At 31.3% G+C, this 18,144-nt stretch overlaps 3 protein-coding genes across 3 annotated transcripts in view; all 3 read left to right on the top strand.

The window, feature by feature from the left end:
- The window catches only part of LOC143915135 (uncharacterized), a 129,344-nt gene extending 120,755 nt beyond the window's left edge, over positions 1-8,589 (top strand). The window contains exons 15-18 of the mRNA XM_077435578.1: positions 3,459-3,576; positions 4,658-4,955; positions 6,520-6,649; positions 8,495-8,589. Coding sequence (XP_077291704.1) covers positions 3,459-3,576; positions 4,658-4,955; positions 6,520-6,649; positions 8,495-8,501 — 553 coding nt within the window. The 3' untranslated portion in view covers positions 8,502-8,589. The remainder of the gene's footprint in view (positions 1-3,458; positions 3,577-4,657; positions 4,956-6,519; positions 6,650-8,494) is intronic.
- The window catches only part of LOC143915157 (uncharacterized), a 510,169-nt gene that overhangs the window by 325,019 nt on the left and 167,006 nt on the right, over positions 1-18,144 (top strand). The window lies entirely within an intron of this gene.
- LOC143915276 (caveolin-2-like) lies at positions 12,111-14,982 on the top strand. Its single transcript, XM_077435835.1, has 3 exons — positions 12,111-12,298; positions 12,370-12,549; positions 14,160-14,982. The coding sequence occupies exons 1-3, from the start codon at positions 12,227-12,229 to the stop codon at positions 14,352-14,354; spliced, it is 447 nt and encodes a 148-aa protein (XP_077291961.1). The 5' UTR covers positions 12,111-12,226; the 3' UTR covers positions 14,355-14,982.

The following is an 18,144-nucleotide window of genomic DNA, read 5'->3' as shown; positions in this document are numbered from 1 at the left end:
AAATGTAGGAAAAATATATTGAAATAATAAGATCGTACGGATTAACAATGACCTGAATAAATGCCCTTCCCTGCTAGAAACTACGAGCACGCGCATGCCGTACGATTCAGTGTGTTTTTACAAGGTTTTTAGTTAGTTTCTCTTTGCACAATGTTATGGAAAAGCTTCCTAAAATTCCTCCAATCGCATTGAAACTTTGCCATTTTGCGAGGTATGGCCCCCGATAGAGATTTCGATTGTTCCCACTTAGTCGATAGTGAAATATAATCTTCGTAGACATGTTTAAAAATTCGAAAATATTGCCAAGAGTCAGTAGTCTTTTTATTACTATTACGGTCACCCTCATGGCACTATATATATATGTTACATTTGAAGTGTATCTTCCAGAGAAACTTATTGAAATAATAATGACCTGAAGAAACGCCATTTCCAGTTGTAAATCACGAGCCCGTGAATACCGTACAATTCAGTGTCGATTCTTACCATATTCATCATCCTCGTCTACTACTCTGTTCGTTTAGTCAAGACGTCTGAGCACAAGGCGAACACAACGAACGAGACGAGCACGGAGACAATAAATTTACGATAATTCGTTTTTTACTACCAAATTTCTTTTGAAATTCTGTGTTCATCGTGTTCGCCTAGTTTGGACGATTCTTAAGACTCATTTTCTGTACTATATTCATTTTAATAAAAACTATCTACATGGATATAATATTTACATGAAGTTTTGAATACTTTTATCGTCCGTGACTCACACTCGTTTGTTTTAAATTATCAACATTAAAATATTGTATACATATTTATATATTCAATGTTCGTAAATTCCATTTATATTAGATATATAATATTTTATCAGAATGATGGATCACTCTATGAAACATAATACAAAATCCGTTTTTTCTATTGTGTTAGCTCATTAGCATGCATAGATAACGGAAACTTGAAATTTTAATTCGTCAATTTTGACGGGACTATTATTTTTTTTAATTCACATATTTTATATGATATTTTAGCACACGCTTTTTAAAGAAATTCGCAAAATGTCAACTTTCTAGTGTGATTTATTCAACCGTGCTGTCGACCTGCATTTTATTCAATAGATAACCGTCTGGTTTACGGTTGTGCCATATCGCATACGATTATAATGGTGCGTTTATGTACATCAATTAACTCCGATGCAGGCAACATGTGGCTCACTGAGCATGAGGTGGGGAATTCGGAAGGTATGAACGCACCATTAGAATTATATGTCACCGTTCTTGCTCACCGATCCAAATCTTATGCACGATTATTTTAACATGTTATGGAAATGTGCACAAATTGCTAGGAAAGTAACGTTATGAAAATGACGCGGCGTAAAAACGGGCGATTGTAAAAACCGCACAATTCTTTTAAACGCTGCATTTGTACAATTTTAATATGTTAATTAGAAAGATATAAATTTGCATTTAAAAATAATATTGCAATTTTTAAATTTAGCATAAAATCTGAATTCAAATATCGATACAATCTGAATGTAGCTATAATTTCAAACAAATTTCCTTTTAAATTTCCGACTTTTTAAGGCGTATTACGTCAAGTTTGGATTTAAAAATCATGTTTTATAATTGCATGGAGTAAAATTATGATGAAAATCTAGTCGAGAGTGTTTCAAACGTGTGAAAATAGATCGAAATCTCACTACCGCCCATACATCTGCCGCATCAACTTTGGCCGTTGCACTCAAAGAGATGCGTGAAAAATTCGCCGATACGACTTTCCTTTCGCAATCTTCACCAAAAATAAATCGCAATTAAGCCCAATCTCCATATAAATCTTTATACGTGTTTTTTATCGTATTTTTTTCATACAAATGAGGACTTTATGAACGCGGCGTGTATCAGATGAAGTCACGCTCTACGCCACGCGATACGCAGGGAAAATCTTTTAGCTGTTATGTGTTCACTCTTTGTATGCTGATGATGTCAACTCTCCCTTAAGATTACCATCAACGGACAGCGTTCCTCAAAATGTGGTCTGTCATTACGAAAGATCTCGAACTGAGCATTTAATCTAAGGAATTGTTACTGAAATGTTACCGGATACCATAAAAGTGCATTTTATGGTATCCGGACATGTACCCTCTGGACATGTACACCCTGGACACATACCCCCGGCCAAAAACCCTCTGGAAATTAACCCCCCGAACAAATAACCCCCGCCATGGATAAAAATTGTTTAAAAATAGTAACAAATAATTAATAATTAATAATAATAAAGTAAAGTAATAAATTGAGTGTAGTAGAGCATATTGAATTTCAATTTACTGTAGTAAATAGAATAAATAACAATTTAAAATATTTTCAGTCACCAGTTAGCGTTTGCGTTCTGTGGTATTGAAAGTAAATTTTAATAAAAGTATATATTATTATTATATTTTAAATATTTTTAGACTATCCATGACGGAATTTGTAAAATCGAGAAAAATAAATGAAAAAGAGATTAAAATTCAATTGATTTTGTAGTTTTGTATATTTTAAATTATTATTGATTACTGATTTTTTATTATTGATTATTGATTATTTATAAAGAATCTGATACATTTATTATTAATATCTGTATTTTTTGGCTGAAATAAATTAGCATTGATACTGACTTTTTATTAAAGATACTGTCAATTTTTATAAAATATTTTTATCCTTGACAAGGGGGGGGGGGTTATTTGCAGGGGGTTTTTTGCAAGGAGGGTTAATGTCCAGGGGGTTTTCGACCGGAGGTATGTGTCCAGGGGGTAAGTGTCCTAGAACCGCATTTTATATGTAATGTGATTATCCTTGTCTTACTCTCAAGATAACTGTATTTAAATATATCATACATACAATTATCCAATCATGCATTTTGCCAGTTTCATTAATCAGGTTTGAAGATTTAAAAAAAAAATGTAATTTCATATTAAAAAAATTACAATTCCAATACGTTTTAGTAAAACGCTTCAATAACACATCGCATAGAGTGATTTCCTCACTGACAGTTCAACTTTTTTTTCACATGCAAAAACAACTATTTGAGAACCTCTTTAGTACACGATATTAACCAGAGCGTTGTTGTTTTATAAGCCGATTTTATTTTTTCACTTTTGCGCACGTGTGTTGTAATCTAATTCGCCTTATTGTAATTTCATACATCGGGGAAGAGAAACGTGTGGACACGGTGAATGGATCTCGACTACTATAATACTGCTATAAGTTCACACGTTTCCTTGTTACTTTCGAATTTTCCACACACTCGACTGATATTTTCATTCCGATCTTAGTCATGGCTAATCTCGGATCATGGGTAATCTTCACCTTGATCGCGATGATCGAGGTCGTGTACGAGACATCGTTTAAATACAACAACTCTAACGAGAACGCAATCGATCAATATGTAAATTTATGTAATGTGATGCTATATGTTTTGCCTGTTGGTGGTTTCAGAGTCGAAGAAGAGTTTCAGAGGAAAAGAGCCAGGGAGAAGGCATCCATAAGGCAGCAGTTGAGATTGGTCAGCTTGGATGAGTCCTGTTCCAGTTTGCCGAGCTCTTGGGGAGCTCAGGTTAGTCTTTTAAGTTTTAAATATACAACCAGGCCTCAAAATAGAAATTTTCATGAATGGGAGCGCCCGATAAATTTCAGAACATGATTTAGATTTTTTTACTGTACCTACATATTAGAAATTTTGTCATCTGAGGTAAAGAAAAAGTTTGCACCCCTATGTAATTCTCTTTTCAATCAGAAATAAAATATGTTCTATTTTCAATGCAGACTAAATTTTTTTCGAATGTTTAAGAAATCCCATGGGAAGAATATTGACTAAATGGGCCACTGTTCGAAGAAGAGTATCTTCAAAAGTCTTCATATTTTCATTTTATTTTATCTTTACATAGATCTATACCAGGAAGGCCTAACAGGTAAACTCAAATGTGCCTTCCTGGCCAATTACAAACATTGAAACATTTTTATTACATAAATTGCTGAATTTTGAGATGCCGATGAACTCAAAATTAATTAATCAATAGAGACATCTATGGATGTACAAGCTATGAATAAATTTATGTACAAGTCTAAATCAAATTCCTAGTAATAGTGCCAATGGAATCAGAAAAATTGGCAAATTATCTAAAAAAAAACGCATGCCGTAAACCTATCTGTGTGTCATTACCTTATAGATAAAGTTCCCATTCACATTGAGATATGTATCGATACAAGACGCGATATCTAAGATTTGTATCTAAGAATACTAACAATAACATACGTATATATGTAGTATTTTTTAGCAATACATTCTGAAATTGATATCATGATATCCGGTCTCCGTGACGAGCCAGAATGTTAAATTACAGAAAACACAAATATCGGAAGGCAAAGATCGAAAATCGAAAGATCTTAAGTCGAAAGATCAAAAAAAAAGGGTGCATGGTAAACGGTACATACTCACTTAATTTGCGCGAGCAGGATACAACAGGAACAAGAGGAACAGGCTTTTCCTCCCGTATTAATGTGCGCGCGCAGAATGATACGTATGTATTATTACATATTACATGATATCTGTAATATGTAATAATACATACCCTGTAATTATGTAGGGCCTTCTACGTCAGACAACTTTTTATTGAATAGCTGTTATTTTATCATAGGGTCGATCAGAGCCTGAAGGAGCAGTGTCAGCGAGTCCTTCAAACGGCCCTTCGACGATCAGACACGGACGCAGCTCAGATGCATCCAGCAGTTCCTTAGAAGGTGGCGGAGCAGGCTCTGGATCAGGATCTGGAGTCAAGGCAGCTCGAGCTCCGGCCACGAGGGTCCTGTCAGAGTTCAGACAAGCCACGAGAGAATACAGAGACTACAGACGCACTCCGACGACTCCAGCTCTGCACCCTCATCCACCGGCTTGCTACAACATGCCCAGAGCCACCCACACGACACACAGGACAGGTAAAGCGAACCTCAACATAAATCATCATATACCCATTAAGTACAACGATGTATGTATGTAATATCGCGTGAACGAGTTGCTGCAACTTTCGCTTGCATAACCTTATAATATAGTAATAATATAAAACGTTAGCCAATAGTTTTTGCTTTTATGGCGATAAGCTTTCTTAACCCCAGCTATTGTATGTATGTAGGAGGCAGGTGCTTTAACCTCATCGTGAAATCGTGATTATTTTTGTTGTTTTTGTTTTATTATACTATAGTGCATGCCATATACTGTATTTTTTAATTGCTCTTATCTCGACCTGATGATCTGACCCTGAGTGATTTCTCCATCTTTGGACCGAACCGTTAAAATGTTGGCGTGTCAACTCAACAATGCGATTATTTGCTTTGTTTCGAAAGTATTTTATTACAGCATATGAGGTTTTTTTTACAATTTGCACATACACATAGTTGTTGACAAAAATGATTGAAATTTATATCTGTTCATTCGCTGAAAGTATCAAAAAAATCAATTTTCTATATAAATGACTTTGAACTTTTCGTTTCAAATAAAATATTCACCCTTTGCTATTAATAAAAACGAGTACATAAACTTTTTAAGTGCTACATTAAAATGCTTGTCTTTACTGCGATTTTTTTTTTTTATCAAAATTAAGATCAAAATACTCTGGAAGTAAGGAAATGAGGAGTATTTTAACAGTAGTTCATGAAATACATCATTTAAACAGTTGCATTACACGTAGAAAGAATTTTGAGAGATTGTATTGTTAACTTTAGTCGATCTCTAGTCGATCTTTTAATGACTATAATTTATTGATTGTTTGTTTATAAATATACTATCTGCGATTGCATCGCATTTCGCTGGTTTACATATGTATATGTATGTAAACGTTATCAAATTTTGATGGATTAAAAAAAAAAAAAAAAAAATATATATATATATATATATATATATATATATATATATATATATATATATATATATATATATTATATATATATATATATATTTATATATATATATATATATATATATATATATATATATATATATATATATATATATATATATATATATATATATATAATATATATATATATATATATATATATATATATATATATATATATATATATATATATATATATATATAGATGCTTACTAAGTTAATGAAAAATATCACACATAATTTTTATTATGATGAATTTGAATTAAAATGATATAATTAACCAATAAATTTCTAGTATGATGTCTGACTACGATATTTATCGTAGCTAGAGACGCTACGACGGACTTTGAACAGACCTCTCACCTTTTATCCAAGAATTATTTTGCTTGAGAATTATTTTTTGGCACACATGTTTCTGGGTTCTAAGAAACTGCTACGACAAGCAAATTGCTCTACAATAAACAATTTTTCTAAACAAAAATTTCGGTTTCGGTTTTTTTATTTTAATATGAGGTGTAGGGTTGAAATCACTCCATGGTCAGAGGGTCGTGTGTGGCATGTCGCATTGTTATCATGGTATGGTAATGTGGTTAATGGATGGTGGCCAGCAGGTGGGTGGGCGGCAGAGGCGGCCAACGACTCGGACAACTACAGGAGGGAGTTCGCAAGGGGGCGCCGCGCCCCCAGCAGCTCGGGCTCCGACCTCTCCCAGGGGGGGCGTCTACTTACCCCACCCAGGTACACACCACGACGACAATTCCCACTGCTCCCCCAATTCATCAATGGTAAAAGCCAGGTTCAACCATGTCGATAGCTCAGTCGGTAGAGCGGAATTCAAGACTCAAGTCCTGATCCATTCCTTTTCTACATTCCAAAGTTAGTCTGTATAGCCTCTTCGTTTTCGTCTACTATATATATCTTATTGTTTTTTAAGCTATTTTGACTTCACTATGTACATAGGTATAATTCTAGCCAGTAGAGACTCAAAATTGCATAATCCAAACGACTTCCATGCATTGTTTTCTGTTACCCATCTTACATGTACATCTTTTCGGCACCATTCATTATTTTATCCGTTTTGTTTGAGTAAGTATATATTTTCGCTTGTTCCACTATTTCTAGAATCTTGTTCTTTTATTATCATCAGACTAATTTGGTTGCTGAAACAGTTCTCTAAAGTATTCATCGTCTGTTGTACTATTATGTTGGTTCATCTTATATGAACATATGTACATCCTCGTATTTTCTTTTTGAGTATAAACTTTCCCCACTCATCGTATAATTTTCGAAACTTTTGGTTCAAAACTTGTATTAAATCCTCTGTTATAACTACTTGTACTATTCGATCTTTTCTTTCATTATTTTGGCAATTCCGTCCACACACTTACGAACTTTCGTTTACTCCACTATTTTCATTATTTATGTTCATTTTTCTCATTGGTTTTAAGTTGTGTCAGTTCCGTAATGATGTCATAATATTTGAACCATCAAGAATGTATCATATCATATCGTCATTGCTTATTTGTATTTCCCTGTCACGTCTTTTCAAAATATTACAGAGCAACTTTCCAACTAAACATCTTTACAGAGTTGTTTAATTGCATGGTAGTAAATCAAATGTTTTCATTTTAGAGATGTGCATATTTTTTTTGATATTGAATATATGTACATATATTCCTTTATTCTCTTCTCTTATATCATCTTAAGTTGGAGTTTCAGGCTATTGAATGTTCCCTCGTGATCATCCAAACTAATGATAACGAATTTTTGATTATGAGTGTTTGCAAAATTTGGGTTATATCAATTTAACGACGTTGAAATATATTTATGTATGTATTTATGTATGTTATATTGCATACTTAATGATATTTGTAAATTTACTGGCTTTTGCGATTGAATTTATTGGTCAATTTAATCTTATTTATACACTCCTAAAGTCACTGTCGTAATTTGGAACTATTTAAGTATCATACATATGTATGTATGTATTATTTTTATTAATTTTAAATTAATGTTTCTAAACCACTAAATTAATCACTACGCACTGATACTATTAATCACGTTAAATTTGTGCAAATTTCGATTAAATATTGGTACTTTTAATAGAATAAATTTTAATATTTACATATGTGTGAAAATCGTTGATTTATTTTCAAATCATTTGATAAAATAAATAATATTAATTTTAGAAAATTTCACTTAATCGTTTACCGAAACTATCTATTTCATCTACATATAATACGGTACGTGACTTTGGGAATGCATTTATACACTTTTTATATCAGCATTTTTTATACAAAACTGCATTTATTTAGTTAAATTTATTCATAAGAGATTTCAATACGAAATCAAATTTATAATATATGCTAATCATCTTTTTAATGTTGATAGTTAATATTAAAAGTCAAGCGCAATGATCTCATATGAAAAGTTAATTAAATAAACGAGTATTGAATATGTAATATACAATCATAGAATGAACGCTTATATGCAATAATAATATATTATATTTAACATTTATTTAATTTATGCTTAATTAATAAATAACATTTATATAAATAGATTATTTTGCTTATAATGCAGATGGTGAGGTCATCCGTCGGATTTTGGTTAATGAGTTAAAATAAATAGAAAAATAAAATAGAACAGCAGAACTAACACATTATTATTATCCTGCCTAACAGTATTCTAGTCAAATAATTCTTCTCGTAAATATGCATTCTGAAGTTTCAAAGAGATAAAATCTTCGAACGATGGAAATTGGAAGAGCATTAAGATCTAAAATTGAAAGGTTGGTATACTTATGTATGTATATGAATAAACGTGATAGCACATATGTATAATATAATATAATATAAGCTTTGCATAAACCAGCTTGAGAAAATTATGGGATTTTCATTAACGCTTTATTACCTACTATGGCTTTATTCATATTATATCAAAGGCGAATCGATTGGAAAACAATCATTACTATTTCAGAAGTAATATATTTTTTTTAAATACGTAAGTATGTATATTTTGAATGGAGGAAACTTGCGTGTCAAACAGTGACGGATTGTATCGCGAAATACATTAAAAATAACATTTGACATTCGGGGCGGAATTAATTCTTAATATTGAGCCGCAGCTGAGGGGTTAACGTACTCGTTTTAATTGATGAATGTTATAATTGGATTTTAGTACGAAATTTTACGACTTTTCTAATACCATTTCAATGCACTGTATAGGTATATACTATTTAATATTTATGTAATTATAACCAAAGTACCCAACTCAGTTTGGATTCAATTTTTTTTATCTTTCATTGACTTGAGAAACGCTGGACAATTCATCGACAAAAGAGTTAAAAATCAAGCCTAATTTTAAAAATAATCAATTATAGCGAATAAATTTAAATATAAGACATTTTAATTATTCAATAAAACACAATTTTGACTTGAAAATTGTATACATATGTAACTATTCATATTATATGAAAGAAGATTGTTTAATACGTAGAGTTTTTCTATTTTATATATGTAGTTACAAGCAATTTTTCAAAACTTGCATAATTTCTAAATTATTCAGAGTGTATGTATGTATGTAGATATGTTACTTGTATAAAATTAGCCATTTTTAAACCTACTTCGAATAAATTACAATTTTATTTGTTCCGTATTAGATCGCGTGATCGAATACGTTAATTAGTATTTTCTTTTAAATATTATTTTAGCATTGTATCAATGTGTGTGTGTACATTTGGCATTCATCAGTGTAAAACGTGGCTATTAGTTTGTCTGAAATGTCAATGTCATTAAAAGTAATGACTGGAACGACGAGATGCCTTGAATTATGAAGACTGAACAGTATTCATATTTATTTTTATTTTTCAGGTCAAGTTAAAACGTCCTGAAAATCTGAAGACCTCGTCAATGTGAACTGGAACTTTTGAGGTGGATGAAAAATTTCATCCGTTTTTACAAAAAGTGGATGAAAAAATTAGGAAAACATCGTCAAGCGCTGACTCAATCATTTGTACCAATTGAATATGTTGTGAAATAGTACAAAAGAAATGATAAATAATTCATCAAAAAAAAAATCTAAGGATTTTAATAAATTAAGAATCTTATCAGTTTGTTTTTTTTAATGTATTTTAAATTTTTTATTTAGTCAAAAATATTTTTATTCATTTTTTATACTGAAAAATATATTTATTAATTTGCATCGAATTGTAAACGAAGTTTTATCTCTCGTATTGAAAAATCCACAAAATTGTAAACTTTGACTCGTATATATACATATGTATATTCAAGTATACAAAAACAGAAAATTTGTTCAAAGTATACAATTTGGCCCCGCTCTAGTATAGATCAAGTACGAGTCTTCTATAGTTATATTATTTGCAATTGTTATTGTGAACACTGAGCCTTAAATGAATGATATAATAAAATAAATATATTATTAATAATAAGAGTAACAATATAATTTACGAGTAATTTATACCAAATAATAATACTTGTGCGGAAATTTTATTTAAAAAATATTCCGATCAATTAATTAACCTCCAACAATGGTGCTTTTTGCTTTTGTATATATCATATTATATTTTTAACAAATGAATAAACTCAATTTTTAATATACGATATTATGTATTATTTTAATTAATAAAAATAGTTACCGCTTACTTAAATCATTATTATGTTTAAAAAGGCTGTATTTACCGTGCCTTAGTTTGTCATATTCTATTTAAATAAAGAATATCAATAAATATATTCATAAATATTTTCATTTATTGACTAAAACGATTGACGTATACATATTTGTTATATGATTATTTAAAAAAAAATTAACATTTTTTCAATTGTTTATAATATGATATAGTTTTATTAATACGTTTTTTTATATTAGTTTTTAACGATGTATAAATGTAAAAAATATCAATATTTTTAAAATATACATATATATATATATATATATACATATATATTATTGCTCAATCATGATATAAATTTTATACAGATTTGGACCAATTTTTTGTATAGCATTTTTTTTGTAAAATATATTTTCATTAAAATTTAAATGTTTTATTTTCATCACACACCCTATCAAATAATAAAATGAAAACCTTTTTTCGAAATAAGTTCACAATACTGTAGCGTGGACGTGTAGAAGGGTTTCCGAAATCGGAGTGAAAGACTCAGCAATAGCGGTAGAGGTAGTTTATTATTGTTATTGATGCGTTGACTTGCCAACTCCGAATGAAGCACGAACCAAAAGGTTTGTATTTTAGTCTATTTTTGTCAGTATTTAAATATGAATCAGTGAGCATTTATATTAAATGGCCAGTATCCATCGCTCAGAATACAAGTGGTCAGTATAAATAATAAAACGTCAATATTTATATTAAATGGTCGCTATTTAAACATAAATGGTCAGTCTTAATGTTAAATGGTAATTTTTATTTTGACAAATGGCCAGTATTATTTTTTGGTTGGTATCACCACAAGGTTAATACGATCTTCATAGACAATTCCATCCAACAGGCATTGCTATTTGTGAATGTACGTCATATTTTTATACTGCCCATTTGTTGTTTATACTGACATTTAATAATATAATACTGACCATTTTGTTAATAAAACACTGGGCAAAAATTGATTTATATACTTACCGAAATTGAAAATACTGGCCATTTAATTTGTCGCCGGACCAAAACAGCCTAATATTTATGGTTCGGTGATTATTCCGCACAAAGCAATCTCACACACGTCACTAAAATCTCGATCACCGAAAATCTGGCACCTGAAAATTTCATCCATCGAGAGCTACTCACGCAAACTATCATACTAACGAGAACTCGAGTTCCAAATATTCCACAACGTTTGTCGTGTGCGTGATCTTAATGTGCGAAATAATACCAATATTTATACACAGCGTGTCCTCTCAAAACAGACAAGGCATTGGTCGATGGGTCGCGTTACCTGATTGGCTGTTGTATACAGCTTCTTCATACGTCGAGGCCTTTTTAGCGCGAACGCAAGATCATGTGATCAGCGCTAGTAAACCAGTGGAATTAATTATCTAATATCTACGTTACAATACATTACCGAGTTGGTCCGTTCGGTGAATTTTCAATATTACTAATAAAATAATAGTAATCGCTATTGAAATTCTGCTCCGGTGAAGATTAAATAAAATCGATAGCTTTATCAGTCTCATCAAGCGTTGATCGCTTCAATCTACCACATAGTACATATTGATAAGAGCACATTCTGACTACATCTACCGGACAAAACAGACGTATTTTTTACACTGAGTAATCCCTCAACCACAAAAATGTTTAACTTCGAAGAAGACATGGACGATTCCAACCACAGGGACCCAAGAGATTTAAACAGACACATCCAGGTAAAGAAATCACCCAAATCTAATCTAAATCCAGACTCACACATACATTTATAAGTATTCCAATCAAACAGGTAGACTTCAACGATGTCTTAGGCGAACCTGATGGTGTCCGGAGTCTCAAATGTTCGTGGATCTTTAACAAGTTCTTCTATAAATTTGCCAATATTAGTGTATATATTGTGCTGTCACTATTAGTGGGACCGATATTGGCATTCTGCTGGGGTATCGTGTATGGAATAGTGGCGTTTCTCGTAAGTATACCCAATATGTAATATGATATTTATTGTGCAGCTTGTTTTAAAAGAGACCTTTGACAGTATTCATCTTCGTATACCGGACCCATTTCTTCACTTTCATTATAGTCGTTCAGATATGTGGAATCCCTAGTCAATATAGTAATAGCAGTATAGCTCGTTGGTTGCGTTAATGCTAAACACCGATAGGTTTCCGGGTTCAAGCCCCGGTTGATCTCGATTCAAGAGAATTTATTCGGAGTATTTATGCAGTGCTGCTGGTCAGACTTGGATATTTGTGAATTCAAATCGATCATTTCCCATCAGAGTTTGCCAATATATATGATTTCATTGTTGAAACGGTTCCTCATCAAATTGGCAAAACCATTCTATCTACTATTTGAATGTGATTTCATAAATTAATAATATATTTATTTATATATGTACAAGTTTAATACCATAGGCGTTGCTCAGGGGTAAAACCCGTAACGGCATCGCGGTAAAATATAAATTTATTCGTAAAAAAAAGTATATATGTATATAAACATATGTATACATATATTATGGTCTACATGTCGATAACATGTCCAGAAAATGAAGGTGTAAAATGCCTAAACAAGATGTGAAAATACGTCTTTATGGCGCCGAAGCATAAAGCTTGATTAGACACGTTCCCAGTATGCCAACTTCTCTTATTGACACGCCTTTAAAATAACATTAAATATTCACAGAAGTCATATGATTTTTTTTTTACATTAAGAGTTTCTTGATCTTGAATGACTCCCAGATATTCATAATGTGTACAATGCAACTTGAGACTTGTTTCCAGATTTCACGACCGCGGCTAGCCCATTGTCCTACCCTTCTTTTTAAGGGTTGGTAAATGCAGAAATCTTCATGCGTTCGATCGTAGTTGCTGTCGCAAAATTTGGAATCATGTATTTATTAAATAAATAATATTGAATTCATGATCTAAAGATAACAACCGTATCATTAATCAGGTTCAATCCACCAGCTGATACAACCAATGTATTTATACATATACATATAGATAGTTTTGCACATGTAAAAAACTAGCGCTAGCACGTCTGATCTATGCTATGGCACCCAGGGCAATCTTGTATTGGCATATGTATGTTGATTTGAAAGTGGTCGATAACGGTGATTCCCATATTTGAATGAGAAACTTTTTGAAAAAAAACTCATGCGGTGTGAGATATGCTTTTTCACCAAATGAAGCCAAGAACGTGCCTGTGCCGTACGATACAGTGCGTATTTACATAATATTGTGTCTTCTTCTTCTACCTCCAATAAAAGTATTCTTGCAATTGGTGATGATCTAGCATTGACAGCATATTTTCAATGTCCTGATTTGTGTTATATAATGAGATGGCGAAAGTATACATCTACATACTAGTGAAGGCATAATTTGACTGGGAAAAAAATATTCACTGTGAACATACAATGATAAAAAAGGGTATATTTTATATGCATCTATTTATCCTGTTTCCTCTATTATCATTGTCATATTTTTGCAGGTCCATTTTGCAATCAAGCTGCACATCTTCAAATTATTGCTGTGAAATTTTAATCCATCTTGATGCATAACATATTTGGTCATTTTTCAGTGGATTTGGGTAGTTGGTCCCACTACCCGACTGGTGACTTTAGCGTTTGGAACAATATATAATTTGACTCGTCCATGTACCCAAGCTGTTATAGCACCATGCTTTGAGGCTTGTGGTGCTCTATTTAGCAACATCCGATTGAAACATTACTCACTTAACAACCTTCCGGAAAAAGATGCACCTTTCCTGGTGTAAATTGTGGCAAAAGATTAAGTAATAATAAGTTAGTGATGTACCAGCGGTGGCTTACTTATTACACATATCAAATGGCACGTAAATTTCTTTGACACGCAAGAAATTTTCAATAATTACATATGTATATCAAATTTACCATTGTATATCATTGATAAAAAAAGTATGAATTATCTTTAAAAAATATAATCTGAATAAGCCTAATTGATGTGTGAAATATTTTAAATGGTATTTAGCAAGATATTGTACAAAAACGTAACAAAATAGTAGAAATCTTTTAAAAAAATTACTCGCGTTGCATTTTATTTTGCTTGTAAAATAAGTGATGGAAAAAGGACGGAAATAGTTACTAAGTAATATTCTTTTTCAAAAAAAAATGCAATAATTAGAAAAATCACATATTTCAATACATTAATATGTACATTGATAAAGAGTTAGAAAATAGGTAACAATTTTAAATTTTTTGACGTAGATTAAAAAGGTTTGCTACCGCTGCTTAAGACTATGTATTATATAAATAAATTCTTGATAAGGACGATTATTTGTAAATTAGTGTGATGAAAAGCAGATTACGCCTATTATTTATTATAAATGTGTAAAATAAAACAATAAAACGTAATTAATAATCTAAATGTTGGTTTTATTTTTTCGAAGGACGCTTTTATGTGAATTTAAATTTATGACCACTTTGTCAACTTATATTGCGTTGGATACCCAGATCAATACTTCCCACATATACTTATGTTATACTAGCTGCATTACCTGGCTTCGCTCGGTATTTGTAATATAAACTGCTTAAACATGACTAATCTAATAGTAAACATTTTATTAAATTTATTTGAATAGTTTTATTTTATATAAATTTATTTAAATACTAATTTGTTTTTTTATTAAATTGACTGTCACTAACAAACAAACATATATAGTAAGTCTCTTATAAAAAATTATATGTATACCAGAATCCGGTGCTTGCGCCCCCGGCGCGAAGGCGGCTTCGCCCTCGCCGCCTTTGCCCCCGGGGACTTCGAATCCTTTGAATCGAAAAAAATCAAATCATTTGTTCGATGACGTCACGGATTTAGGCCCAACGAATGAAGGCTACATACAAAGCCTGTTTCCAAATTATACATATATTAGATGTATTATATATGGCAGTTCGAATTTTGTCTGAACTGCTTATTAATTACACTGAGCAACAAAAAAAAATCAATCTTTTTTTTCAATCTTTACTATAAGTTCAACACATTAAATTCTAACATAACCATGATTTTTGTTTATGAGATTTATGTATGTAAGCTGTTAAAAAAAGCGCAAATTTTACATATTTTTGGCTTTTGCAGTCTTTAACTCAAAATTTAGTATTGCTGTGCCAAAAGTGAGTATTGGAATCAATATTTAGATGTTTTTTCTATTGATTGTGATTTTTTAATGCCTTAAAATACGTATAATTAATTATTTAGCGAATTTTAAAAGTCAAAAATATACATACATATATTTTTACACATTTTTATCTCAAGCTATCATGAATTTATTGGATCAGTTCTGTGTTTCACTAAGTTTTCAAGTGTTGGTTTTCAATCTCAATTTTTTTTTTATCTGAACGTACTAATTCAAGCGGTAAATGATTTTAAAGTAAAATATGACATTAGCGGGGACTGTCATCAATCTCAAGTTTCGGTATGAAAATGTGAGCGAGTGAGATATAATATTGCGCTCACCATTCATTAACTTGCTCTTGACATACGCATTTGGCCTATTCTTAAGTTAAATTTGAAATAATTTTCCACTCGAATTAATCAAAGAAAAAACCAATAATTTAATAATATCTGAATTATTAATCAAATATTTTATTATTCAAACTATTACTACATCCATTTTTATAATAAAAAAAATACCAATCATTATAAACGGGGTTAAAATCACAACCAATACAAAAAAAAACATATGAATATAGATTCCAATACTCGCTTTTGGCAGAGCAATACCAGATTTTGCGTTAATGACTGCAAAAACTAAAAATCTGTAAAAATTATCCATTTTTTTTAACTACCTACATCTCACAAATAAGAAAGTGCCAACAAAAATAAATGTCATATTCGAATTTAGTGGGTTGAACTTAGCAAAGATTGATAAGTTTCTGCTCCAGTAAGTAAAAAACATGATTTTTGTTGCTCATTGATATTGACATCCATTTTATTTTTAAAATAGTTCAATACAGTAAAAGGACATGGTCTTGGAAGCTTTGAGCTCTTTTTCCTATTACGCTGTACATATTAACATTAAAATAATATAATACTATGATTACTAACAAAATTAATTTAAAATTGTAAAATAGAAAATGATCAGTAGATCAGTAGCTATTAAAATAGATATAAGATGTATTGTGAACATAATTTTGTGAACATATTTAAAAGCATTTAAATATCAAAATCAAACATGTTCTTGGTCCAAGACTCTTGGAAACAAATCGACTTTTTCTGTAAATGAAAGGATCATTGAACTATTGAGCACAATATTATTTGATTCCAATTACAAACGATTATTTGATGAGATGCATAGGATATGGCGCTATCTTGTTAAAACCAGGGCTGATATATGTATTATCAATATTATCATCAATATTATTAGGATGCGGTGCATCCGCTCTAAAATCGCCAGACAAACTGAACGACAGATTAACGGACGGCTGCTTTAAATGCAATTCTCGTCTTCTCGAATGATAGATTGCACATCAGATGACGGGTAACCATTCGATGTGCACAGATGCAATTATTAAAATGGTAATTATTAAAATTGAGTTGGATCTTTCAGGCGAGTTTAATAAGGCAAGATTCGATAAGTTCCGAATCTTGCCTTATTAAACTCGCCAGAAAGATCCAACTCAATTTTAATAATTGCATCTGTGCACATCGAAAGGTTACTCGTCTTCTGATGTGCAATCTATCATTCGAGAAAACGAGAATTATGTTTAAAGCTGCCGTTCTGTTAATCTGTCGTTCGTTTATCTGGCGATTTTAGAGCGGATGCACCAAACCCATATTATTAACATCAATATTATTCAATTTGAATGATAAAAATATGAATAAAATTCAATGAATACACTGAGATCGATTCAGAAGATTAATTGATTCGATTGAAAAATCTCCGTTAATTTAATAAATACTTCCGATATGTGTTTTATTTAAGAAAAACTTATTACCAAAACCAATGTATCACGTTTTGACTCACATTTCGGTGTTGTTTCTAATACTGTTCATTCTCCCCAATTTCTTGACCTGGTTTACATCTAAACTGACGACAAAGTAGAACAGGGAGCATTAGTACATTCTTAAGGTATATATAAGGGGAGGGTTAAGGGGGTGGAATTTTGCGTGGAAAATTGAAGACCATAATAAAAAAAAAACTATGTACATAGTGGCGCCTTAACTAGCCGCTCTCATGCCACTTTCAGTCACGCAATTGTTGCTTTCGGAAAAGCTCAGTCGGTTTTTCCGAACGGGGTGGAAACGACGTGTTTTTCCTTCGCGCGCGTGTTACACTTTTCACACCAAAACCCACCGCACGTAAATACCTAAAATATGACTCAAAACATTAAACCACTTGACGTGAAAAATAATGACTGAATATCTTAGTGATAAAGAGTAATCTGTCAAATCGTTATCGTCTCCGCCTAATATTTAGTTTCGATATAATGTATTACATCAATATTAGAAAAACAATGACGACATTCATGCGGTGCTCCTATCAAATACAAATAATTATAGCATGATTAATATAATTAAATATTTATTTT

This window comes from Arctopsyche grandis, chromosome 8 (genome assembly GCF_051622035.1).
Source record: "Arctopsyche grandis isolate Sample6627 chromosome 8, ASM5162203v2, whole genome shotgun sequence".
In the NCBI taxonomy this organism is placed as follows: domain Eukaryota; kingdom Metazoa; phylum Arthropoda; class Insecta; order Trichoptera; family Hydropsychidae; genus Arctopsyche; species Arctopsyche grandis.
The sequence above is the reverse complement of the archived record's forward strand: the minus strand, read 5'-3'. Positions and strand labels throughout refer to the sequence as shown.

What these genes read in the sequence shown, in the direction of transcription:
- LOC143915276 (XM_077435835.1), top strand. Translation starts at nt 12,227, where the DNA reads ATGTTTAACTTCGAAGAAGACATGGACGATTCCAACCACAGGGACCCA. An exon ending in ATTTAAACAGACACATCCAG is followed by an intron (nt 12,299 to 12,369) that starts GTAAAGAAATCA and finishes CCAATCAAACAG; the next exon opens with GTAGACTTCAACGATGTCTT. An exon ending in ATGGAATAGTGGCGTTTCTC is followed by an intron (nt 12,550 to 14,159) that starts GTAAGTATACCC and finishes GTCATTTTTCAG; the next exon opens with TGGATTTGGGTAGTTGGTCC.